At 41.8% G+C, this 25792-nt stretch overlaps 1 protein-coding gene across 5 annotated transcripts in view; it reads right to left on the bottom strand.

Moving 5' to 3' along the window:
• Positions 1-25792, bottom strand: part of RPS6KC1 (ribosomal protein S6 kinase C1) — a 186261-nt gene that overhangs the window by 108089 nt on the left and 52380 nt on the right. For all 5 annotated transcript variants that reach the window (XM_002717514.6, XM_089312180.1, XM_017347788.4 and 2 more), the window contains one exon: positions 9106-9468. In XM_002717514.6, the coding sequence (XP_002717560.1) occupies positions 9106-9468 (363 nt within the window). The remainder of the gene's footprint in view (positions 1-9105; positions 9469-25792) is intronic.

The following is a 25792-nucleotide window of genomic DNA, read 5'->3' as shown; positions in this document are numbered from 1 at the left end:
GGCCCAGGAGGGCAGAGGAGGATGGCCCAAGTGCTTGGGCTCCTGTACCCACATGGAAGACCAGAAAGAAGCACCTGGCTCCTGGCTTCAGATAAGTGCAGTCCTGGCTATAACGGCCATTTGGGGAGTGAACCAACGGAAGGAAGACCTTTCTCTCTGTCTCTCTCTCTCACGTCTATAACTCTACCTGTCAAATAAAATTTTTTAAAAAGAAAAAGAAGATTTCAAATTCCAGATTAATAGGGGCAGAGTTTCCTTCAAAAAGTACCCCCTCTTTTCCAAGTGTATTACAATGATAATAAAACATAAAAGAGTGACTAAAGGGCCCAACTGGGTTCAAATTCAAGATAAAAATCTCTGTGCCAAGTAGATTTATCCTAGAAAAGCCAGCGTGGCATAACATAAGAAAATCAATGTAATACACGACATTAATAGAACAAAGGGAGGGGAAAACTTATGATCAGTCCAAATGATGTAGAAAAAAACCTGCCAGAATTTAACATTTTTTCATGACAAAAAAAAATAAATAACTAGAATTAAAAATCCAGGGAACTGGGACTAGATAGGCACTTCCTCTGTTTGATAAAGGGCATCTATGAGAAATAAACAGCTAACATCACACTTTGAAAGCTTTGGCCGCGAGATCAGGGATAAGACAAAGATGCCTGTTTTCCCAATGCTCTTGAAAACTCTACAGAACATTCTAGTCACAAGATTAAGAAAGAAAAAGACATTAAAGTTATTCAAATTGAAAAGGAAGAAATAAAACTATACTATTCACTGATAATACTCCTATATATAGAAATCCTAAAGAATACACAACAACCTGCTAGAGCTAATAGATGAATTCAAGAAGTTGCTAGCCACAGCTGTGTTTATATATACTGGGAATGAAGAATCTGAAAAAAATTATTTTAAAAAATTATTCATATAAAGAGAACGGACTTCATATATTTCAAGATACAATTCTAAGAAGATAACAATACTTACTTCCCCTCCTCCCTCCAAATACCACTTACAATAGCTTTCAAAAGAATAAAATACCTAGGAATAATTCAACCAAGGAAGTAAAAAAAAAAAAGAAAACTCAAAAACTCATACATTGAAAACTGCAAAACACTGCTAAAAGAAATTAACAAAGACCTAAAGAAGAGTTAAGACTCCCTATATTCACAGAAGACTTAATATTGTCAAGATGGCAGTATTCCCTAAGTTTTTACAAATTTAATACAACCCCTATCAAAATTCCAACTGCCATTTTTACAGAAATGAAAAAGTTGACTGCAATAGTTCTCAAAGAGGCTCAGAAATTGACGGTTAAAAGTCAACGCAATACAAAACAAAAAGTTCACACCACAACTGCCCATTAAAACCACAGCTTTTGTTTTGCTAGCCCTATATGATGCTATATTTTGTTACCAAACTGGGCAACCATTTAAATATAAAGTTGACTTGAAAATACTTTTGTAATATCTTTTGAGTTAATAAACATGAAATGACTAGACTTCTATTTCTAAAGTTACATTTTTTCGATTCTGAAATTCAACAATAAGAAGTCATTTGGGGCCGGCGCTGTGGCGTAGTGGGTAAAGCTGCCACCTGTAGTGCCAGCATCCATATGGGCGCTGGTTCGAGTCCCGGCTGCCCTACTTCTAATCCAACTCTCTGCTATGGCCTGGGAAAGGGGAAGAGATGGTCCAAGTCCTTAGGCCCCTGCCCCCACATGGGAAGACCCAGAGGAAGCTTCTGGCTCCTGGCTTCAGATATGTGCAGCTCCGGCCATTGTGGCCAATTGGGGAGTGAACCAGCCGATGGAAGATTCTCTCTCTCTCTCTCTCTCTCTTTCTGCCTCTCCTTTCTGTGTAACTCTGACTTTCAAATAAATAAATAAATCTTTAAAAAAAAAAGTCATCTGACTTATTTCCCTTTATCAAAGCCAGACTTAGAATATTTTTCAGATATCCGTTCATTCCAAAGCAAACAAGCTTATTCTTTTTTTTTTTTTTTGGGGGGGGGGGGTGTTTCTAAATATCTGCGTAACTCTCATTCAAAGGAATGAATGGCCCAACCTGCTTTTTACAGTACTTGAGTATATATCATTCCAATATACAGAAACTAGTCACATTTACAGGGTCTTTAAAGCCCTTCTGAGTATGGCTCAATTTGGAACGAAGTCTAAGTAACTTAAAAGAAACCTAGAAGTGTCTGTCAGTTAATGGTTTCTCCCAAGAAAAGACAGTCAAGACCCAAAAAAGATGCAAAAGATGCAGTTCCTGAGCACACCATTTTAAAAAAATGTCTTGGCATCCCTAGCACATGTCTACCCAGGAATGGGATAAACTATGAAAGATGGCAAAAGACTGTTTGCATCTCTTAGCTGAGTGTTAACATTAGAAATAGTCTCACTGGTCAAAAATAGCAACAACATTTTGAAAGAAAAATTACACATCAACAACATCTAGGAGCTCTTTTCATTATGAACGAAATTGCAAGCAAGAGGGCTCAATGGAAACAAAGCCAGGAAGCAGAGAGAGATGGAAAGGAAGGTAAAGCAAAAAGAAGGAAGGGGAAGAAGAGCGAAGAGGACAGGGTGGAGGGAGGGAGAGGACAAACGCATGGCATAAGCAGCAAGTAAGAAGCAACAAGTATGGCTGAGGCAGCAAATCAGCCAGTCAAAATTTTCTTTAAAAAAAAAAAAAAGATTTGTTTATTTATTTATTTGAAAAGAAGAGTGACAAATAGGAAGAGACAGAGAGACAGAGATCTTCCATCCACTGGTTCACACTCCAGATGCCCACAAAAGCCAGAGCTGCGCCATGCCAAGGTCAGAAGCCAGGCACTCCATCTAGGTCACCTACATGGGTGGCAGGGTTCTAAGTACTTGGGCCATCTCCTACTACCATCTCAGATATATTAGCATACAGCTGGATCTGAAGTAGAACAGCCAGGACTCAAATGGGCATTCCAATATGGGATACTGGTGTCATAGGCACTGGCTTAAACCACCAAGCCACATGCCAATCCCAGATAATATTTTCAAATGGATATCTACTACATGGTCATGGGTCATATTAACATGCTATGGAGTTGACAGAAACATCTCATTTTGAAGGGACATCACTCAATTTTATTTTGCATCTTTATGAAAAAAAGTATAGTCCCTATCACAGTGCCTGATAGATACAAGGATAAAACCTGTTGAACAATAAACTAGATGGACAGATGGGATGGTTGAATGAATAAACAAATGGGTAGATAGAAAAAGAACAAATATTCAAAATAAAGTTTTCAAATATTTGAGAGTGGGGAAGATCTGTTGCTTCTCCATTTTAAAATGTTGAGAAGTAGCATGACCTCATGGGGGAAAATAGAAGATTTGGACTGAGAAAGACCTAGATTAAAATCCTGGCACAACTCTTACTGGCTTGTATCCTTGAGCAAAAAGCTTAATTTATATAAATCTTAGTTTCTTCCATCTGTAAAATGGGGATTATTGTATCTACCTTACAAACATAGCAAGCCAGCGATTTTGGCACCTGACACAAACTATATACAAACCAGTTCTCAAATCAACTCTGTAATTCATAATGTAGCCCACAGATGGGTGTTACTAACAATGCTCACCATCTGGTAGCATCCTGTTTTAAATAATTATTCTCACTAACTAGGTGCCAAGCTTCCAGAATCATTATATTAAATTTCTGCACCCTCTACGTTTCGGTGTCCTTAGACAAAGCCCAGTATGATCAGCTATAGTTTAGTTTGTGGAACTGTTCTGAAAATTTTAAATAACCCAAGAAATTTTGTATAGTGACAAAGTGGCAAGCAAGTAACAGTTAATAAATTGCTGTTATTTAAACATGTCAGTAACACCTGTATGCAATCCATTTGCCACTCTACATTATCACAACTATCCAAATAAGACCACATTGAGAATACAGATTAATTCCATCAGCCACCTACACTAATAAACAAACAAGACGGCCATAAAAGAATGGCACGCATTACAACATTCTTTCCAAAGAGTCAACTTCATTCCTTCCACCTTGACTTCTGGACTTTCCTTCCTATGCCCACAAAGACCTGAGAATTTAGAAGAGTAGATGGTATCATCTTCATTTCAAGAACCATTTCTAGCCCATTAGAATAAGTGAAGTGTATTCAAAGTCACCACTATCAGGGTATGCTTCCTCTCTGTTGGACTGGCAAACAGAACTGCTACTGTTGCGTTTTGCATTCCATCTCAGCTGTGCAAACACCTGTTAGTAAGAAAAACATCATGCCATCTTTATCAGATCTACCCAGATAAACTCCTCTAGGATAAATAGTTTGGTAGTGAAATAACAAACTGTATCAATTCATAAGAATCTCTGTATAAAGCACTCCTGCTTAGTTCTGAAAGATGATTTTGCCTGGATTATCAGATATCCAGAAATAACTATTGTACTATAAAGAATGCCAATCCAAACTGAGGGAATGGGAACAACTGTCATAAAAAGAGTTGAATTACAATGATTTATATGGATTATGGATTATAAGGCTGTTTCAATAAGTTTTGTCACAAAGGAACAAACTGTCCCAAAGAAAGCATCTCTTCTAAGTATAAACATCAAATCAAGCTACAGTACCCAATTTTCCCATAAATTAAAGGATAATGTCCATATGCCTGTTATAAGTGGTAACTGGTATACTTTTAAAGATTCCTTGGATTGGAAACATTGATCTGACTTTTCATTTGATGGGCAGTTAAATCTACAACCATGAGAATTGAAGCAAAAGTTATTTCAAATATTGGTTAAAAATTATAATTCCATGATTGTGGGTTCCACAGTTTAGCTGAATAAAAATTGATCATATTATGAACAAATAAGACTAAAAGCAATAAGTCAATGATTAAATTTCTGGATTTGATGGCACATTAACAACAGAAACCAGGGCCAGCACTGCCTGTCACACTGGCGTCCTATATGGGAACTAGTTCAAGTCCTGGCTGCTCCACTTCTGATCCAGTTCCTTGCTAATGTACCTGGGAAAACAGCAAGAGATGACCCAAGTGCTTGGGCCCCTGCACCCATGTAAAAGACCCAGAAGCTCCTACCTCCTGGATTCGCTCTGACTCAGCCCTGGTCTTTTGGGGAGTGAACCAGCAGATGAAGATCTTTCTGTCCCCCACCTCTAACTCTGTCTTTCAAATAAATAAAATAAATCTAAAAAAAAGAAAATGATGCACAGCAGGAATGGACACAGTAGTTTCAGGAAGACAGACAAACATTAAATAGAAGAAATATGTTTCAATAGTAACATTTCTTTTTTTTTTTTTTTTAAGATTTATTTATTTATTTGAAAGAGTTACACAGAGAGGAGAGGCAGAGAGAGAGAGAGAGAGAGAGAGAGAGAGGTCTTCCATCCGATGGTTCACTCCCCAGTTGGCCACAATGGCCAGAGCTGTGCCGATCCGAAGCCAGAAGCTCGGAGCTTCTTCTGGGTCTCCCACGCAGGTGCAGGGGCCCAAGGACTTGGGCCATCTTCTACTGCTTTCCCAGGCCATAGCAGAGAGCTGGATCAGAAGTGGAGCAGCCGGGTTTCGAACCGGGGTCCATATGGGATGCTGGAGCTTCAGGCCAGGGTGTTAATCCTCTGCGACACAGCACCGCCCCCCCCTTTTTTTAAATTTATTTATTTATTTGAAAGTCAGCGTTACACAGAGAGAGGAGAGGCAGAGAGAGAGAGAGAGAGAGAGAGAGGACAACAGTAACATTTCTTAACACAGGGGTCTAACAGGTTTAGTATCAAGTTCTAGGGGAGAAATAACTCACCAGCACAATCAGCAAAGGAACTAACCAAAAGATACATTCTTTGTTATTTGCTGACATGCATCTATAATTCTCATTTTGAAGCAGATTTTTATTTTTCTGGTGCCATCAAGTGGCAACATTTATGAAGTGTCCTGACATCAAATGCAGATGGCTTTCAGACAGAAAGATGACACACTGTTGTGTCTCCCCTATGTCAATGAGACTCAAGTGATGTCTCAGCACACAAATATCCGAAAGGAAAAGGGGCAGATACCAGAGTAGATCTTCAGCAGTTCAGCTCCATTTTAAACTCCTAACCGAAGATGACAGATAAGACACAAAACAAAAATAAGTGAACCTCTAAAATGACAATGTTTCACCAGCAAATAAACCAAAAAATCTAGAATATGGTACCATCTGAAAACAAAATTAGATCAAAATAATCTATCAGTCAACCCATGACTTAAGAATGAGTTTCTCAATTAGAAATCTTAAGTGATAGCTAAAATTATGACAACTTTAATGGAAAATGAATCATACCATCAACTATTTGGAACTGCATGTTTTAACAGTTTCTAAATGGTTATATCAGCAACTTCACCAAGATACTAATTACTAACCAAACAAACAAATAACAAAATTCCAATTCCTTTTGACTGCTACACACTCAAAGTATAAATAGCTTTTTAATCCTCAGGTCCACCAAAATGATTAGCAACTGTGAAATACAAATTTCCAGTTAAGCATAGCAAACTGAACATATCTACTAAGCAATGGTCCCTTCTGAAACACCATTAACGTGGAAGTAAAAAGAATTTACTTAAGGCAAAAACCACATAAAATACAGAGATTGAGAAACAAGATCAGTATTTCAGAAGCTAGAATGTAGATGGATAAGAGATTATTGACTTGAGAAACTCAAGAAAATTGCCTGACTCAGATAACACAGTAAAACTCCCTGGAAATTCACAGACTGGTAGTACCAGGTAGCTGTGGAGGTGAGAGTGAACGCTAAAAACCACAGAATCGGTCAAAATTCTAGTCAAGGAGCAGTTAGAATCCCCGACAAATTCCCTATTCCTCGCTATACAGCTAGGCATACATCTTCATACTACATTATAAAGCTGCCAGGTTTAAAGAGCAAACCAGAGAGACTCTTGTACTACAGGATACCAGCATGAACTCAATCAGCCAGGCACCGTCTGTGCTGTGGACACGCCCAGTATAAAGACCTTTCCAAGACCCACAACCATCTCTACCCTGACCAAGGAAACAGCACTCATGGGCAAGGAAGCATCAACTGTCCCCTAACAAGAGGTGAGCTTTCCTTCTTAGAGCCTTTAAAGGAAGAGTGAGTAACGACCCCACTGTTTGTCTCTGCATATAGATAATATTCCATATGGAAATGAAAGTGAGAATATAATGTGCCTCCTTAATTAATAGTCAAGTCTGTTGGCTATTACTAGCTGTTCTTCAATTTTCAGTGAGGCATACTCCAATTTTCAATGTGACTGACAAACACACATAAATCTATATTGTTTAGGGGACGGTGCTATGGTCAGCAGGTTAAGCCACTGCCTGCAATACCAATATCCCATGTCAGATTGCCGGTTCAAGTCCTGGCTGCTCTGCTTCCAATCCAGTTCCCTGCTAATGCACAGGACAGCCCAAGTGCTTGTGCCCCTGACACTCATGTGGTAGACCCAGATGGAGTTCCTGCCTCCTGGTTTCAGCTTGGCCTAGCCCTGGCTATTGCACCATTTGGGGAATGAACCAGCAGATGGAAGATCTCTCCTTTAAAACTTCTCTCTCAAGCTCTGCCTTTCAAATAAATAAATCTTTTTAAAAATAAATCTATATTGTTCAAGCCTGATTTAATGCATGTACTCAACCCATAGGAAAAGTATAAAACATGTAACGAAAATGAGACTTGCAGAACAGCCAGCACAGGCAAGTTACTGGTTGTTTCTGGGTTGACAGTCTCAAGTTTGACTAGCTGAATAAATTTCAACTTTGATTTTTCAATCATACTCTGATTTTTTAAATTTACTCCTATCACATATAAGAGTACTGCAGGAAAAAGTGGTAATATAGGAGAGGCTATGGTAATCTGAAGGGTACCAACAACTCAAAGACCACAGAACAACAGTAAGAAAGACGACTTTCTGGAAAGACAACCACTGCAAGAATGTCACATTAACTTGTCATTGCTGTGTGTAAAAACTAACGTAACTTACTGAAGAATGCTTCATCCCACTTTTTTGTTTATTTTGTTTATTTTTGTTTATTTACTTACTTGAAAGGCAGAGTGAAAGGGAGAAAAAGAGAGATCTGCCACTCCCCACATACCCACAAGAGCTAGGGCTGGGCCAAGCTTTAGACTGGAGCCAAGAACTCAATCCGGGTCTCCCATGTGAGTAGGCAAGACCCAGCTAGTTGAGCCACCACTTGCTGCCCTCCAGGGTGCACTTTAGTAGGATCAGGGAAACACAGGCACTCCAATGTGAAATGCACACATCCCATATGGTAGCTTAAGCATTGCACCCAACACTGGCCCCTACACCCTGCTTCTTAAGGGAAAAGGCAAAGGACTAGAACAAAAGCTGATGCTTTAAAAAAAAATTCAATTCTACCTATAGACATTCAATTACATTCAACTCCACATATCCCATGTCATACCCATTACTTAGATGAGAATATGGTGCAACTAACTAAGAGGGTAGAGTAGCAGGCAAATCTAAGAATCTTTTAGATTCTTAGTTCAAAAGCACATTTCATTTTGTCTCTTTGGGCCATTAAGAGTGAATGCACTAAGGGTAGGAGCATGAGTGTGGGCATAGGTGGAAGGCAGGGTAGGATGGGAAGTGTCACTCTACTCCTAAATCAGTATATGTGGAAAATGAAACCTCTTTACATTAAGAAAGATTTTTTTAATCAACTACTTTTAAAAAAAGAGTGAATGTGCTAGAGAATCTGTGAATACCTGAGGGAGGTGTCAGGTGGTCAACACTTTGATCAAGCAAAAAAAAATATTCACACAAGAGACCGGGTGACTTGCTGATTTTTAAAGGAATCTTGTTTTTGTAGCTTAACTGATGCAAGTATAACGTTAAATACCTCTGGGAAATGTCTGACATCTCATGTAACCAAAGTATACAGGCAAATATCAAATTAAGCTTCATCAATTTCTCATTTTTAGTCTTACTTCTATATGGGATTATACAGAAGATACAGTTGTATGTATATATTTTCTTCCCCAGGGATCAACATAAGAATGTGCCAACACAGATTAATACAGACAAAATTGTACCTTGAACGCCTTCTAGGAGCAAGTCAACTCCTCTCCGATAAAAATCAGAAGCAGCTTCATAGTCGTCTTCTTCTTCCTTTTTCAAAGCCAGCTTTATTAATTCTCCTGCTTTCTCCAAATAATCTCTCTTGCCAAGCCTGGGTTTTAAACTGCCAGGAAAGCGGCTACGACTTTCCCTTTCTTCTTCTGTTTTATTCTGTTCGCTGTCAGAGGCAACAGCCCCTAGTGCTGAAGAATCCGAAGAAAGATTGAGACCAGAAGTTCTAATGGGAGAATTTTGATTGGAAGCCATTCCATCATCTAACTCGGCAAGAGAATCCACATCAACAGTAAGAGATACCAGATCGCTGTCACTGGAGAAGCCTAAAAATATGATCACAACAGCAAACAGATATTAAATTGAGGACCAGCCAAAAGAATGCAAATCATGCTAACTGTTCATTTTTTCATACTATCCAAGTCAATTTGGAAGGCTGTAATTTAGTGATGGAAGTCAGTGTCCAGCAATTTGTTTCAGTTTAGTTCACTCACTTTTGCACTGTTTCTTAATAGCTCTGGAAGACAATCTCCTTGCCTTAATCATCTAACTGAAACTGAAGGCAAGTTTTTATCCTCCCTTACTGCCAAGAAGAGCCTTTACCACAAGATCTTGTAAACAGTTTGCAGAAAACTATTGTATATACACACAACTGCTTAAAAAAGAAAAAACAGCATTATGATAAAGGAAAAAGAGTAAGTTTTGGATTAAGATCAAAACCAGCATTAAGCCGGCGCTGAGGCTCACTAGGCTAATCCTCTGCCTTGCGGCGCCAGCACAACGGGTTCTAGTCCCAGTTGCCCTTCTTCCAGGCCAGCTCTCTGCTGTGGCCAGGGAGTGCAGTGGAGGATGGCCCAAGTGCTTGGGCCCTGCACCCCATGGGAGACCAGGAAAAGCACCTGGCTCCTGCCTTCGGATCAGTGTGGTGCGCTGGCCGTGGCGGCCATTGGAGGGTGAACCAACGGCAAAGGAAGACCTTTCTCTCTGTCTCTCTCTCTCACTGTCCACTCTGCCTGTCAAAAAAATAAATAAAAAAAGAGTTTACAAAAAAAAAAAAAAAAAAAACAGCATGAATCCCAGATCTTAAAACCTACTACGTGGGCCGGCGCTGTGGCTCACTTGGCTAATCCTCCGCTTGCAGCGCCAGCACCCAGGGTTCTAGTCCTGGTTGGGGCACCGGATTCTGTCCCGGTTGCCCCTCTTCCATTCCAGCTCTCTGCTGTGGCCCGGGAAGGCAGTGGAGGTTGGCACCTGCAGGGGAGACTGGGAGGAAGCACCAGGCTCCTGACTTCGGATCAGTGCAGCGCCAGCCGTAGCGGCCATTAGGGGAGTGAACCAAAGGAAGAAAGACCTTTCTGTCTCTCTCTCACAGTCTATAACTCTACCTGTCAAATAAAAACAAAACAAAAAAAACCTACGACGTGATCAACAGCAAATCACTTGGTAATACTACTAATTATGCAAAGCTTTAAAATCTGTTTTGAATTTGTTCAAGAGGTACACAGAGATGGAGAGACAGACAGCTCTCACTTACTCGTTCATTCCCCACAAATGCCTGCAATTGCCACACTGGGCTGGGCCAGAGCTAGGAGCTGGGAACTCATTCCAGGTCTCCCTTATGGGTGGCATCAATACAATTACTTGAGCCAGCACTACTGCCTCCCAGGATCTGCATGGTAGCAAGCTGGAATCAGAAGCTGGAACCAGAAATCAAACCCAGGTACTCTGTGATGTGCATGTCCTAATGGTAGGTCAAATATCTACCCCATTATATAAGTCTTTAAATAAGGAACGGAGTCAATGATAAAGTATAAAAGATTCTCATAACACTCTAGGGGCCGGCACTGTGGTGTAGCAAGTGAAGCCTCTGCCTGCAGTGCTGGCATCCAATATGGGCACCGGTTCGAGTCACAGCTGCTTCACTTCTGATCTAGCTCTCTGCTATGGCCTGGGAAAGCAGTAGAAGATGGCCCAAGTCCTTGGGCCCCTGCACCCATGTGGGAGACTTGGAAGAAGCTCCTGGCTCCTGGCTTCCGATCGGTGCAGCTCAACTTGGGGAGTGAACCATCGGATGGAAGACCTCTCTCTCTCTCTCTCTCTCTCTCTCTCTCTCTGCCTCTCCTTCTCTCTCTGTGTAATTCTGACTTTCAAATAAATTAAATCTTTAAAAAAATTATACATCTGTATAATGATGAAATAACACATCCTCAAAGTAGTGCTTTTAGGTATTAACATCTGGAAACTGTATGCTATTTTTTTAAAAAAGACTGACTTTTTAAAAAATTTATTTACTTATTTGAAAAGTGAAGGGAGTTACAGAGTCAGAGGCAGAGAGAGGAAGAGAGAGGTCTTCCATCGTTTGTTCACTCCCCAAATGGCCACAATGACCAGAGGTGGGCCAATCCTGAAATATCTTCCAAGTCTCCCATGTGAGTACAAGGGCCCAAGGACTTCGGCCATCTTCTACTGCTTTCCTAGGCCATAGCAGTGAGCTGAATTGGAAGTCGAGCAGCCGGGACTTGAATCAGTGCCCATCTGGGATACTAACAAAGAAGGTGATGGCTTTACTCGCTACACCACAGTACCGGCCCCTAAAGACTGAATTTTTAAGAAATTTTTGTTTTAGGCTCTTCCACTAGCTTTCAGAGAGAACTTTGGCCTACCTTTACATCTTAATTCTGTTTTGTTTTTTTTTTTAAGATATATTTTATTTATTTGAAAGAGTTACACAGAGAGAGGCAGAGAGAGAGAGAGAGAGAGGTCTTTCATCTGCTGGTTCACTCCCCAGTTGGCTGCAACAGCTGGAGCTGCACCTATCTGAAGCCAGGAGCCTGGAGCTTCTTCCTGGTCTCCCACACGGGTGCAGGCGCCCAGCACTTGAGCCATCTTCTAGTGCTTTCCCAGGCAATAGCAGAGAGCTGGATCAAAAGTGGAGCAGCCGGGATTCGAACCTATGCCACACATAGGGCAACGTAACCCTATGTGAGATGCCAGCACAGCAGATGGCAGATTTACCGGCTATGCCACAGTGCTGGCCCCTCATCTTAGTTTTCACACAGAAAAACAAATCAGTAATAGGCATTCTGGAACTATGTAGCACGAAAAATGACTTCTCCCACTTCATACAACTGATTCCATGGCACCTGGGCCTGACCCACCACACCAGATATCAACCTTGCTTCTCTCAGGATCTCCCTTTACAATCTCAAAAAGACTAAAGACTCAAAAAAGCTTCTGCTTACATAGACTCTATCTGTAAATGTTTACCAATACTACATTGATACCTTTTTTCTAAGTATCAATACTAGGACATTTTTTAAATGAAGCATTACAGCCACTGAGGGGCCAGCACTGTGGGGTAGCAGGTAAAGCTGCCACCTGCAGTACTGGCATACCATATGGGTGTCAATGTGAATCCCAGCTGCTCCACTTATGATCCAGCTCTCTGCTATGGCCTGAGAAAGCAGTAGAGGATGGCCCAAGTCCTTGGGCCCCTGCACCCACGTGGGAGACCGGGAAAAAGCTCCTGGCTTTATATCAGCTGAGCTCTAGCCATTGCGGCTATTTGGTTATGAACCAGCGTATGGAAGACCGCTATCCACACCCCTCTCTCTCCTCTCTGTCCACCTTTCAAATAAATAATCTTTTTAAAAAAATTAAAAATTTTAAAAATAAAGCCATTAACATCATTTTAACAAAAAATAACTAAAGTTCCCAAAGTACAAAAATATTGACTTAGAAAAGCGGCACTGCTTCACATTTTTACAAATCTGTTAATACCTGGCTTGACAGAAAATGTCTACACTCTTACATCTGATTCTGCATACAGTCTGTTCACATTACATTGTTTTGGTTGAAAAGACATGAAGAACATATGACATGATATGTAACTAAAAAAGGAACAAATATTCCAGTATTTTTTTTTTTCAGATAATTGTGGGTGCTGCTCTTTGATACTATACCAAAACCTTCTAAGAGGTGGTTTCTTAAAGTTTGGCTATAATATGGAATCAGAAATCCTATCAAAGTAAATCTGACTTCTGCTACATTCAAATCTATTGGTCTGTTTGCACACTGAAGGCATTCTTGATCCACGCATGAGTTTGTAGCATTACACATTGGCCATTCTGAAAATACTGGTTGTCTGAGCTGCGCAGGTCTTCCAAATACTGACACAACATTTTATTACTAAAATATCTCCCAAAAATCATGTGTGTTAATATCACCGCCAATTTCATCAGAAAATTACTTAAGTGTTGGGAAACTGTCACACTCAAAGTAGCGACAGAAGTTATCTAAAATTCCCAATCTGGAACTGAAAGCTTTGCTTCATTATTGGCAACAAATAGTATCAGTTGTTTTCCTTGAAGTGTCAGCTCACTTTATTTATTTTCAAGAAAAAAAGAATCTGCATAAATCATAAACAAAATCTGCCGAACACCCAAGCCTGAAAAACAATTTTATTATTTCAAAAAAATTATTTTTTCAAGAAAAACGGCCTCCCATGGAAAAAGCAGCTAACTCAGTTTGTGATTCAGACAACTGCACAAATGCTTGGCCTGAAGAAAACCAAGGTAATTCAGTATGCAAGAGTACTTTATGTACATTCCCATATTATTATGTGGAATATTAAGAAGACATATACCAAAGGCTGAGACTTAATCAAATTAAGAGTTTTTACTGCCTTATCGAGGACATTCTTACAAGAAATTAGAATCGATTTCCTACAAGTATGTGCACTGAGTTAGTGTGGTGTCACTGTCATCATTCACACCCAGGCCCGGCGCTACCATTGTTTCGGGCATCAGTTCACATGTCAACAGGGTGAAAAGGCAAAGAATGTCCCAAAGTGTCATTATCAAAAGAGTTTCTGCCTTGTGGATCTCCTGCAAAGATCCCAGGAACACGCATGGGACTGAAGATCACATTTTGAGAGACAGTGATCACTGAGCACTGTCAGATTGACAACAGGGTCATGTGAAAAACAGTTTGGGATCAGCTATGAGATCCATATCACAACTGAACATTAATGGCCATCTCCCAGAAAAGAAAATGCATTAAAGAAAAAGTTATTTCCTTGGGATTACACACTAAATCAAAATTGGAGGTAAATTAAGCTATACAATTCTACATCAGTGATAAGCAGTTTTTTCTCTAAAGGGCCAGAGTAAATATTCTAGGCTTTGCAAGCCATATGGTCCCTGTCACGGCTACTCAACTTTGCTGCTATAAAACAAAGGCAGCCATAGACAACCTATAAATGAATAACCATGGCTGTGTTCCAATAAAACTTTATTTATAGACACTGAAACTTGAATTCCATATAATTTTCATGTAACAAAATAATATTCTTTTGATTTTGGTCAACCAACCATTTGAAAAGGTAAAAACTATTCTTTGCTTATAGGCCATTCAAAAACAGGTGGCGGGCCACATTCAGCCCATGGGCCATAGTTTGCCAACCTCTATTATAGACTCAAATTGCTTACTTCATATCAAATAAAATAAGTTAAGGTAAAAACATGTTACTGGCAGCTAAGCTCAAATTTCAAATCTGCTTTAGACAGTACTTTGGCACCCTGTCAATATACCCCTGTGTTCAATTTTTTTTTCAAATCCTTAGAATAATCATAAAGAACCCATTCTGTTCCCAAAAAGCAACAGATTTCATTAAATCCACAATCTCAAATGAGTGGAAATCTTTTCAGTTCTCAGGCAATTCAGTCATCCTGACAGAACTCCATCATCAGACTCCTTTATAGCCATCTACAAAGTTATTCAGCCACTATTCTGAGAAATATCACTTTATTACAAGATATCTTTTAAATAATTTTAAAATATTCTATGTATTTCAATACAAATCTATTTCCCTAGTCCATTGCAACTGATGTACAAATAGTTGGAAAAACAGTTCTGATTTATACAGCTAATCACAATAGAAAGGAAACGTGTTACAGAACTTTTGTCTGTTATCCAGTGTCTTGTAACTGTCACCTTCACACCATCTACCACACTGTCCTGCGTCATACTTTGCCTGATTTTCCTTTCTAGCAAGAACAATAACAACAAAGGGCAAGAAGTGAAAGTTATGTCTACTCAGTTTTTTGGCTTTCAACCACAAAAACATAGTAACATTCTCATACTTCCTTTTACCCTTCCAAGCTTATTTTATTAGCAAAGAAAATCAAAATTAAGATTAGATCAGAAAAGGCCACCAAAATACTTACGGAGAAAATCATATAGTAACATAACAAGTAAATAGGCAAATATGTTTTTCAAAGTGTTTTTAAATTCTACCCAATTTCTTTTTTTTTTTTTTTGACAGGCAGAGTTAGTGAGAGAGATAGAGAGAAAGGGCTTCCTTCCATTAGTTCACCCCCCAAATGGCCGCTACAACTGGCACGCTGCGCTGATCCAAAGCCAGGAGCTAGGTGCTTCCTCCTGGTCTCCCATGCTGGTGCAGGGCCCAAGCACGTGGGCCATCCTCCACTGCTTTCCCGGGCCACAGCAGAGAGCTGGACAGGAAGGAGCAACCAGGACAGAATCCAGGGCCCCAACCGGGACTAGAACCCAGGGTGCCAGCGCTGCAGGCGGAGCATTAGCCTAGTGAGCCACGGCGCTGGCCAAATTCTACCCAATTTCTAAATGAAGACTCTTTAAAAGCAAGCAAACAGCAACAACAAACACACACACACACAACACAAGCAGGTTAGGAAGAGGAGTTTTTTAGCCAAACCAGAAGAAACAAAGGGAAACAAAAAGACTTCCGGTTCAACCTTTTTGGAAGCCAGTTAGGTAAAGCATATCAAAGTACAAAAACCACTTACATCTCCAACCCAGAAATTCAGCAATTTATACCAAACACTATCACACATATGGAAAAATCTATGGGTAAGAATGTCCATCACAAAAACTGGGGAATAAGTTCCTAAGAACAGAAGATTATGTGACTTCCTGTGACACAATATTACAGGACAGTGTTTGCTGCTAATGTACTCATGATATAATATGCAAAAACAAATGATAAAACAGTATGTACGCTACAGCTCTAATTTAAAGACACAAACATGCTGGGGAAAAGGCTAGAAAGATACACTAAATATTAGTAAGACGATTGCAGGGAATCAATAATCTCCCTATTATTGGTGAAATTCAGGCAGTTCTACATGACAGATTTTAATAATACTCTTGTACATGGTGAGCCCTTAAGCTTGGTACCTGAAAAATATCAAAGAGATGCTTACAGGGGATAAAATTAAGACTCTGAGAATAAAAGAAGTTATATAGGCATTGCTTAGAAAATATAAACCTATAGGGATCATCTGGCAGTCATTCCTAACCCTGAAGAGAAGTTACAAATAAATGATTATAAAGAAAAATGTGTTCAAAGCAGGCTAACCCCTGACACCTCCTCCTTGCCTGATTTGTTTAACTCTCTTAAACCTAAACAGCCCTTTGCCTTGCCTGGAAAGCCTAACCTGTCGAATCCCCACAATCATATGCTGCTGCTAATCATCTTCAGGACACACCGATATCTTTCTTTTCCGAATATAAGTAATTATTAAATATTCTTCTTTTCAACCTGCTTCTCCAGCCTGCTCAAGGAAAGACAATGTTTTCAAATGTCCTTTATCACCATGGCAATGAATCTCACTTATATATATGAAGACACTCAGGGCCTTGTTTATCCATCTCATATCCTTAATATGTCTGCTCAGCAGAGTGCTTGCTCAATTCCTAGAAACTACAGTCTCACAATTCTACAAAACTACCTATCAATATCACCTGAAGTAGAGACCAGCTCCCTAAAACTCAGGAAGAATGTTAACCAGGAAGACTTAGGGAGCAACAAACAAGGGGCAGGTTCTCAGTTTAGGGAGGTAGGAAGAACACTACGGCTGAGGCAGGGCAACCACTGACATACGATACAACATAGAGACTGTTCCTGAAAAGTTAAACCAACCCGAAGTCAATCCATACTTAAAGGGGCCCTCTAGGCCATCAGAAGAGTAAAAGGTGTATCCTTCTCCAGCACCATCCAGTCCAAACCCTAAGCCTTTTTTGGAAGTGATACAAGGGGAAAAAGTCAAAGGTTCTATCAAAGCGTTCTGCCTCCAGGTTCATATCACAGAGATTCAAGTCTCAGGGCTATTAGAGGGCCCCAGGTGACTTGTTAAAAAGCAGCTACAGACATGAGGGATTTAGTTAGCATCCCAGTTCACCTACCTACCCTCACCTCTGTGCTTTGAAGTGCTCAGAGTAGGGCAGTACAGTGAAATCTGCCTCGGACACCATCTCTGAAAGACAAGCCCCAGGGGAAAAGGCTGAGTTGCCAGAGAATAAATCTTTATACTATATGCCATCAGAAATCTGTATTTGAAGACCATCTGTAAAAAGAGATCGGTCTCCTTTAGAACAACAGGTGGTCTCTCATGGGTGACTATATATAAAATACATGGCCTCATTATTATTAGCTGATGGCTTTCACTGAGCTCTGAGGTTCAAATATTGCCATAGTCAACAAAACAGAATTTCTCCTTTCCCTAGTAGCAATGACTCATGCTTCAAGCACAAAGCAAGACACCTAGCCAGCTGAACAAAGGTTACCCTAAGGTGGAAGACACCCATATCAGTCTCCATTAAGACATAAGCCCTTAGAAATTGGATTTTAAATTAATATCTAAATCCAAAGCGTACTGCCAGTTAGGATGCCTGTACTTGATTCCCTACCTATCATTTGTCAATAGTGGTTGTTACTAAAAAGAACCATTCCTTTGATGTTCCACATCTTTGTAACATCCTTGAGATATGTCCAAGATCCTTAGGACGTGTCTACGCTTCATCCTTGAAATTTTATGAAAGGAACACCGGAATATCCACTGTACACATTTGGTGAAATACAGAATAAACTCAGAAAACATACTAACCATAACCATAATCTCTCTAGGCTTCCCTTTTCCCCCAGTGCACTTCAGTCTGCTGCTCTCCACACCCTTCTCTGGGCTCCAATAGAGCAAACCTGTAACCAGCGGGCAAGTAGTCCATGCTCAGCTTCTACACCAAATACGCCTTCTCTTGCCTCCCAACCATAAAGTTAAATTTTCTTTAAGATTTATTTTATTTATTTGAAAGACAGAGTAACAGAAAGAAGTAGAGACAGAGAATGAGGTCTTCCATCTGCTGGTTCATTCCCCAGATGGCTGCAACAGCCGGAGCTGCACCTATCCGAAGCCAGGAGCCAGGAGCTTCTTACGGGTCTCCCATGTGGGTGTAGGGGCCCAAGGACTTTGGCCATCTTCTATTGCTTTCCCAGGCCATAGCAGAGAGCAGAACGGGAAGAGGAACAGCCGGGACTAGAACTGGCACCCATATGGGATGCCTGCGCTTCAGGCCAGGGCATTAACCCACTGCACCACAGCGCCAGCCCCTGAAGTTAAATTTTCATTCCATGGGGCTGGTGCCATGGCTCACTTGGTTAATCCTCTGCCTGCAGTGCCAGCATCCCATATGGACGCTGGTTCTAGTCCTAACTGCTCCTCTTCCAGTACAGCTCTCTGCTGTGGCCCAGGAAGGCAGTGGAGGATGACCCAAGTTCTTGGGCCCCTGCACCTGCATAGGAGACCAGGAGGAAGCACCTGGCTCCTGGTTCAGACCGGCGCAGTTCCAGCTGTAGCGGCCATTTGAGGGGTGAACCAACGGAAGGAAGACCTTTCTCTCTGTTTTTCTCTCTCACTGTCTATAACTCTACCTAACTCTACCTGTCAAATAAATTAAAAAATAAGATTTTCATTTCAAACTAGTCTGTGAGTGCTATTAAACACCTATAATACCCATTACCTAGAAGGCACATGGCTTCATTTCTCTAAAATTACTTTTTTTTACTTGCAACATATGGGATTCCTTCTACTCTAAAACCCTAATTTCATGACATATTATGAATTATTTTGTGATTTGTCCCAACTGACCCCTAAACTCCTAAAGTCTATTATTATCTTCAGTTGCTCTAGCATTTTCAGGAGTCAATATTTATAATTTGTATCATTTGTTTGATGTGTGGTTTCATACAAAACACATTCTCATTTGTGTTTATCTTAAGAAAAATGACCTGCTATATTTCTATTTATTTTAAGCACCTTCCATCACAGTAAATTCAACAGAAGTAAATAAAATTTAGTTGAGTAAATAAACACTTAAGAGAAAAAAGTAATTTCTTAAAGCTGAGTAAGCACCAGAATAACATTAATACTAGAAGGCCTAGAAGCCCAGCACAAGATTTACAGTTATCATGGTGCCACCTAGTGGACATTTGCATTATATTCTGATTAAATTTAAATTACTTTCAACTTTCTATATTTTGTCAGGTTACACTACACCATGTAATCCAGTTCATCTAAAAAACAGATTTGTTTGCTACATAGCCAGTATGCTGAGGAATATTCCTGTTTAAAATGATCCTGACTCAAAAATACCAACTTTAAATCCAACAAATGGAAATAAGACAAATGTGGGGCCGGCGTTGTGGCCTAATGGATAAAGCCCCCACCCACGATGCCAGGATCCCACATAGTGCCAGTTCATGTCCAGACTGTTCCTCCAATCCAGTTCTCCGCTAATAGGCCTGGGAAAGCAGTGGAAGATGGTCCAAGTGCTTAGGCCCCTGCACCCACGTGGGAAACCCAGAAGCAGCTCCTGGTTCCTGGCTTCAGTCTAGCCCAACTCTGGCCACTGCAGCCATCTGGGGAGTGAACCAGTAGATGGAAGAGCTCTCTGTCTCTGCCTCTCCCTCTCTCTCTGTAACTCTCCCTTTCAAATAAATAAAATAAATCTTTTTTTGAAAAGAATGCTATTCCTTTAAAAAAAAAAAAGAAAATAAAAAGAGGAAATAAATGGCATTTTGATAAAGAAGATTCGGTTCAAACAAAAATAACTGTATACTTTTCCAATTAGTCCACTGAATGTTTTAAATAGTCAACACTATGCAATTTAAGACAGTTTAACTACAATTCAGGCAAGAATTACTGTCTATGTACAGAAACTAACTATTACTTTGCCATCAAATAAACACACAAATCATGGGGGAAATGTCACTTTTAAGAAAGCTTATAAAGTCCAGCAAAAAGATGCTGTCCCTAAAATGTCCATCTCATTCACCCCATTTTATGACTAATGTAATACAGCTTAGTAAAGATCTTTTTCTTCTCTCTACAATTGTTCCAACGAGTATTTGGGGAGTTCTATTCACAATTTATAGTCAAAACAAAGGCAGCTGCTGCTATTCGGAGATATATAAGAATATTCACTTCTAGGATCTGCTATGGATAAGCTCATTTCTCAATCTGTAGTTATGATCACCTAGTCATATTCTCTTACTTGCTGAACGATCCTAGAAAACAGCCTACCAAAACTGCAAAGGAAGTCAAGTAGTGTATCAGGAGGTAGAAACAGCATGCATCGGCAGATGAGACATTATACCAACATTGAAGCAACCAGGAGCAACAGCCAGCAGAGCAATAAAGCAACCTACTTCCTTCAGATGGGCCAAAAGATTAAAGAAACAGGCCAAGAAGCTCAATTCCGGTGTACCAATTTGGGCAGGGATCCACAAGTGTTACTGTAACTTCATAGCCAAGTTTCGTTTCACAAAAAAGTTTAAAATGGAAATAAAATGTTCACCAATTAAATCTTTTTCCATTTTTGAGAAAACAGTTGAATTGCTTTGAAATTAAATGCTGTAAGCACCATTTCATCTAAAAAAATGTAAAACAGAGGTTGGTGTTGTGGCACAATAGGTTAAGCCACCGCCTGCGACACCTGCATACCATTTGGGCACCAGTACAAGTCCCAGCTGCTCTACTTCCCATCCAGCTCCCTGCTAATGCGCCTGAGAAAGCAGCGGAGGATGGCGCAAGTGCTTGGGTGCCTGCCACCAACATGGGAGACCCAGATGAAGCTCCTAGCTCCTAGCTTCAGCCTGGATCACCCCTGGCTGTTGCGTCTACTTTGGGAGTGAACCAGCTGATGGAAGATCTTTATTTCTCTGTAACTCTTTCAAATAAATATATAAATTTTTTCAAAAAGATAAATATTAACTTTGTACCCAAAAATCTATCAAATAATTTCATAATTTTCAGTTTTAAATGAAATATATTTACCGATTCATCACAAAATTATTGATTTTATGAAACTTTAAAGAGATTTCTCTATCCCTTTAATATGGAATAATTGCAGTTTCCAAAAAAACAGAAATCCAGATCTTCCTATTTTCCTCAGAAAGCTTTAATTTCCAAAAAAAGAAAGATCAACTGTATTGTTAAGATTTTTTTTTTTTTTTTTTTTTGACAGGCAGAGTGGACAGTGAGAGAGAGAGAGACAGAGAGAAAGGTCTTCCTTTGCCGTTGGTTCACCCTCCAATGGCCGCCGCGGCCAGCGCGATGCGGCCGGCGCACCGCGCTGATCCGATGGCAGGAGCCAGGAGCCAGGTGCTTTTCCTGGTCTCCCATGGGGTGCAGGGCCCAAGCACCTGGGCCATCCTCCACTGCACTCCCGGGCCACAGCAGAGGGCTGGCCTGGAAGAGGGGCAACCGGGACAGAATCCGGCGCCCCGACCGGGACTAGAACCCGGTGTGCCGGCGCCGCTAGGCGGAGGATTAGCCTAGTGAGCCGCGGCGCCGGCCTGTATTGTTAAGATATTAACAACGATGAGCTTGCTGTGGTCTGGATACAGTGCGACCCCTGACGTTTCTGTGCCGAAGAGTTGAGGTAGGAGAACCTTCAAGCAGAGGAGTCTAGAGGAAAGGAGTTAGGTCAGTGGGGGGCATCACCCTCAGAAGAGGCTAACACAGTTCTTCTGGGGCCCTGGGTGGCTCCCCTAAGAGTGTGTTGTTATTAAAAGAGCAAGATTGCTCCCTCCCCGGTCTCTGGCTTCCTAGCTTACCATGTAATCCCTCTGCACAGGGCAGGTTCCGGTTCTGCTTGTTTGTTGGGTCACGATGCTGCCAGAGGGGCTGCACCCGAGGCCAAAAGGACAGAGCTATTGTCTCATCTTGGGCTTTCAAAGCCTCCAAAACTGTGAGCTAAATAAATTTTTTTTTTCTTTCATAAAGCACCCAACCTTGGCTGTTTCCTTTACAGCAACAGAAAACAAACTAAGACTACATGCCATTCAAACTATAACTGACGGAATCTGAAACAGCACATAGGATTTGTCCCTATGGCTCAGTCCACCAGCAAACTGTATCACAAGCATGGAGTATGGCAATTCACTTTCAAAACACCATCTAAAATACCGCTCTCAGATAAGTTGCCATGGAGTGGACTGTTGGGGTCTCAAGCCCAAGACTGTCCCCTGACCAGCAGGGGCCAGTACAGACACTCCCCGACAAGGCAAACAGGAAGGGTAAGGTCGACGGGTCAAGTACACACCACAAGCACCTGTGAGTTCTGTCGAAGCAGGAACCACTTTATTGAGGAAGTGCACAGGCTTATAAAGCTTACGAAGGACATGCACAGTAGGGGAGCCAATCAGCAAAAAGGTCACGCAGGCACGGGTGGACCATGCACAGGGGCACCTTAAGCGACGTATAGGGATCACACACTGTCCACGTGTCTGGAAATAAATCGGACCTATCCCTGCAGGTGGTCCAATCTCGAGCAGTTTAACTGCAGCAACCGCAGACACGCCCCCCCCCCCATCACCCCCCAGGTGCCATGTTGTTAGGGACTATTTTAGGCAATGGCCAACATATCCCCCTTTTTGTTTTATATTAAAGAGAGGAAGATGAACTGAGCGGAGAGTATGCCTGTCTTAGGTTGTCCCCTCTCACTGGGATTAGCCCTTTAAGGAGCATGTCTGTCTTAGGTTGTCCCCTCTGGGGATCTTACCCATCTTTGACTATTACTCCAGCTGTTAGGGGCAGTCCCAGGGGATCTTACCCATCATTGGCTACCACCTCAGCAACTCAGGGTATGATGTATTATACCTCTACATCTTGGCAGTGGCCGTGGGCGGATGTATAGGGTTCCCAATCTGGCGCTTAAAGAGCGGCATAACCTGGTTTTTGAAGAGTGGCATATTGTTGTCAGACCACCATTAACTGGACCGCAGTGATGCGATCTTAGACAAATTTACAAGGACAATGAAGACCAAGGGGCTCACAAGGGGAAGGAGATAAGGAAGCCATCCCCCAAGGCCCAACCACAGGTACAATGTTTTTCAAGGTCTTCTTGGAGGGTCTTGATCTTGTCCTGGACAATGCCGGAGCGATTCACATAAAAGCAGCACTCCTGATGCATCATGATGATCCAGTCACAATGAGGCAGAGAGTCCAATATGGTCTTTTCATCTCTGTAAGAGAAAAGAAAATTACTCCTCAGGAGGGGGTCCTCCTGGGTGACTTTCTTGTCCAGAAGTCTTTCGAATAACAAAAACAGGGCTATTCCATGGACTCATAGAGGGCCTAATATATCCCAGTTGTAATTGTTCTGATATGATTTCTTTTAATATTGACAACTTGTTTCAAGGCAGTGGCCACTGTTCCACCCATATAGGTGGCCCCGGGAGCCATTGAACTGCAGGGACCAATGGAACAGTGGCCTCTAGGATTGGGGGTGAGGTCTGACCTGGGGGGCTGGAACACCAGTCCTAGAAGCCTCGAAGAACGGGTCACCCCTGTAGTTGCTTAAGGAGCCTGGTGGCTTAAATTGCTGTTGATGTTCTTCCTCCTCTAGGAGATCCTCATAGAATGCCTATGATCTGTCCAGAAAGCATCCCAAAAGTTACCGGTACAGGAGGATTAGCGGCCTGGTTTCTTTCCGCCTGCGTATGACATTCGTCATTAATAAAGGCACACCACTTTATGTATAGAGGACCAGGGAGTACAGCTTTAGCCCAATTTTTCCAGTCTTGGGTAGTACATTGTTGATGAGCAAAACCCTGGAGAATAGTCTCGGTCCATGGAGAATTTGGCCCATCTTCAGAAACAGCCTTTTTTAATTCTTTTAGCTCATGGGCTTCCCAAGGATACCACGGTGCAGGCCGGTAACCTCCTGGATTGACATTTACCGGAAAAGCCATGCAAGGTAAGATGGCGGCTGCAAGCCATCTTGGTTAGAAGGACAAGATGGCAGCGGGTGATCCAAAGGAGGGGAATGACCATAAGGAGGTGGCCACATGGGCCGGACATCCCCTCTGTAAATGGGGGTGCGGTGGGTTGAGGCCATGCTGGGCCTTTAGGGGTTACCACCACACCTGAAGGCTCTACCTGAGTTTCAACTGCCTCGGGATTTATGAGCCTCCTGACGTTCCTCATTAACCACCCAGCCCATCTGTTTCCTATCAACCGGCTTAGGTGTGCAAAATTTTTTGTGTGGCTTTAAGCCTTGAGTCTTTAGTGTGTATCTCAGCGCCTTAGGCGCTGGGTCCTTAAACTTAGCATGAAATTGCCCCATCCTTTCAGGGATACCTACCCAGAGAGCCTCGATTAGCCACATCCGCCGGTACTTTTACTTAGGCCGGAGTCAGTCCTTCTTTAGGGCTCATTTGAGCCCGTCGTGCCCCACGTTGGGCGCCACTTGTCGGGGTCTCAAGTCCGAGGATGGTCCCTGACCAGCAGGAACCAATACAGACACTCCCCGACAAGGCAAACAGGAAGGGTAAGGTCGACGGGTCAAGTACACACCACAAGCACCTGTGAGTTCTGTCGAAGCAGGAACCGCTTTATTGAGGAATTGCACAGGCTTATAAAGCTTACGAAGGACATGCACAGTAGGGGAGCCAATCAGCAAAAAGGTCATGCAGGCACGGGTGGACCACGCACAGGGGCACCTTAAGCGACGTATAAGGATCACACACTGTCCACGTGTCCAGAAATAAATCGGACCTATCCCTGCAGGTGGTCTAATCTCAAACGGTTTAACTGCAGCAACCGCAGTCATGCCCTCCCAATGACCCCCCAGGTGCCATGTTGTTAGGGACTATTTTAGGCAGTGCCCAACAGTGGACTTCACATTTTGGCTCTAAGTCCAAACCACAAACAACTGCCACTCCCCAGCCTCCATATCACTGCTACTTGTGGGCCGCACTGGCTGCTGGCTACTGGCTCTCCTGTCCTTCTACTCCTGGATGCCCTGACCCTATGTCCTGCTTGAGACTTGTAAATCTTTCGGTATGAAGTGAATCTCCCACATTCCCACAGTCCCAGACAATCTTAGGATATTTAAAAGCCATTTTCCCTCTCAAATGACAATGCATTTGGAAGATGTCCGACACTTCCTTCTGTCTCTGTCGGGCACAAAGGCTGGGAGGGAGAAAAACACATAACCATCCCATGAACAGCATTTCCAGCTCCATGTTTGTAATTCTGTGTGGACTGCAGTATATTTTAGAGACGGTAATGTGGTTGAAAAACTAAACTGCGGTGACAAGATAAAGCATCAATATTACTTATAGGCGTTACTTTGGTTTAGATGTTAAATGCTCCCCCCCAAAGGCCCCTGTGTTCCCCAAAGTCTTATGCTAATGGTACTAAAAGGGTGAAAACTTAATCCAGCTATGGCATTTGCAGGTGAGGCCTTTGGGAGGTGCTTGGGTTGGACTGGATCGTTGTTGAGCACTCCCAGGATTAAAGCCCCCAGGTTTCAAAAAGAGATCCC

The sequence above is a fragment of the Oryctolagus cuniculus genome, chromosome 13 (genome assembly GCF_051225735.1).
Source record: "Oryctolagus cuniculus isolate XC-2025 breed Fujian yellow rabbit chromosome 13, ASM5122573v1, whole genome shotgun sequence".
Lineage (NCBI taxonomy): Eukaryota > Metazoa > Chordata > Mammalia > Lagomorpha > Leporidae > Oryctolagus > Oryctolagus cuniculus.
This window is presented reverse-complemented; position numbering and strand designations above follow the sequence as displayed.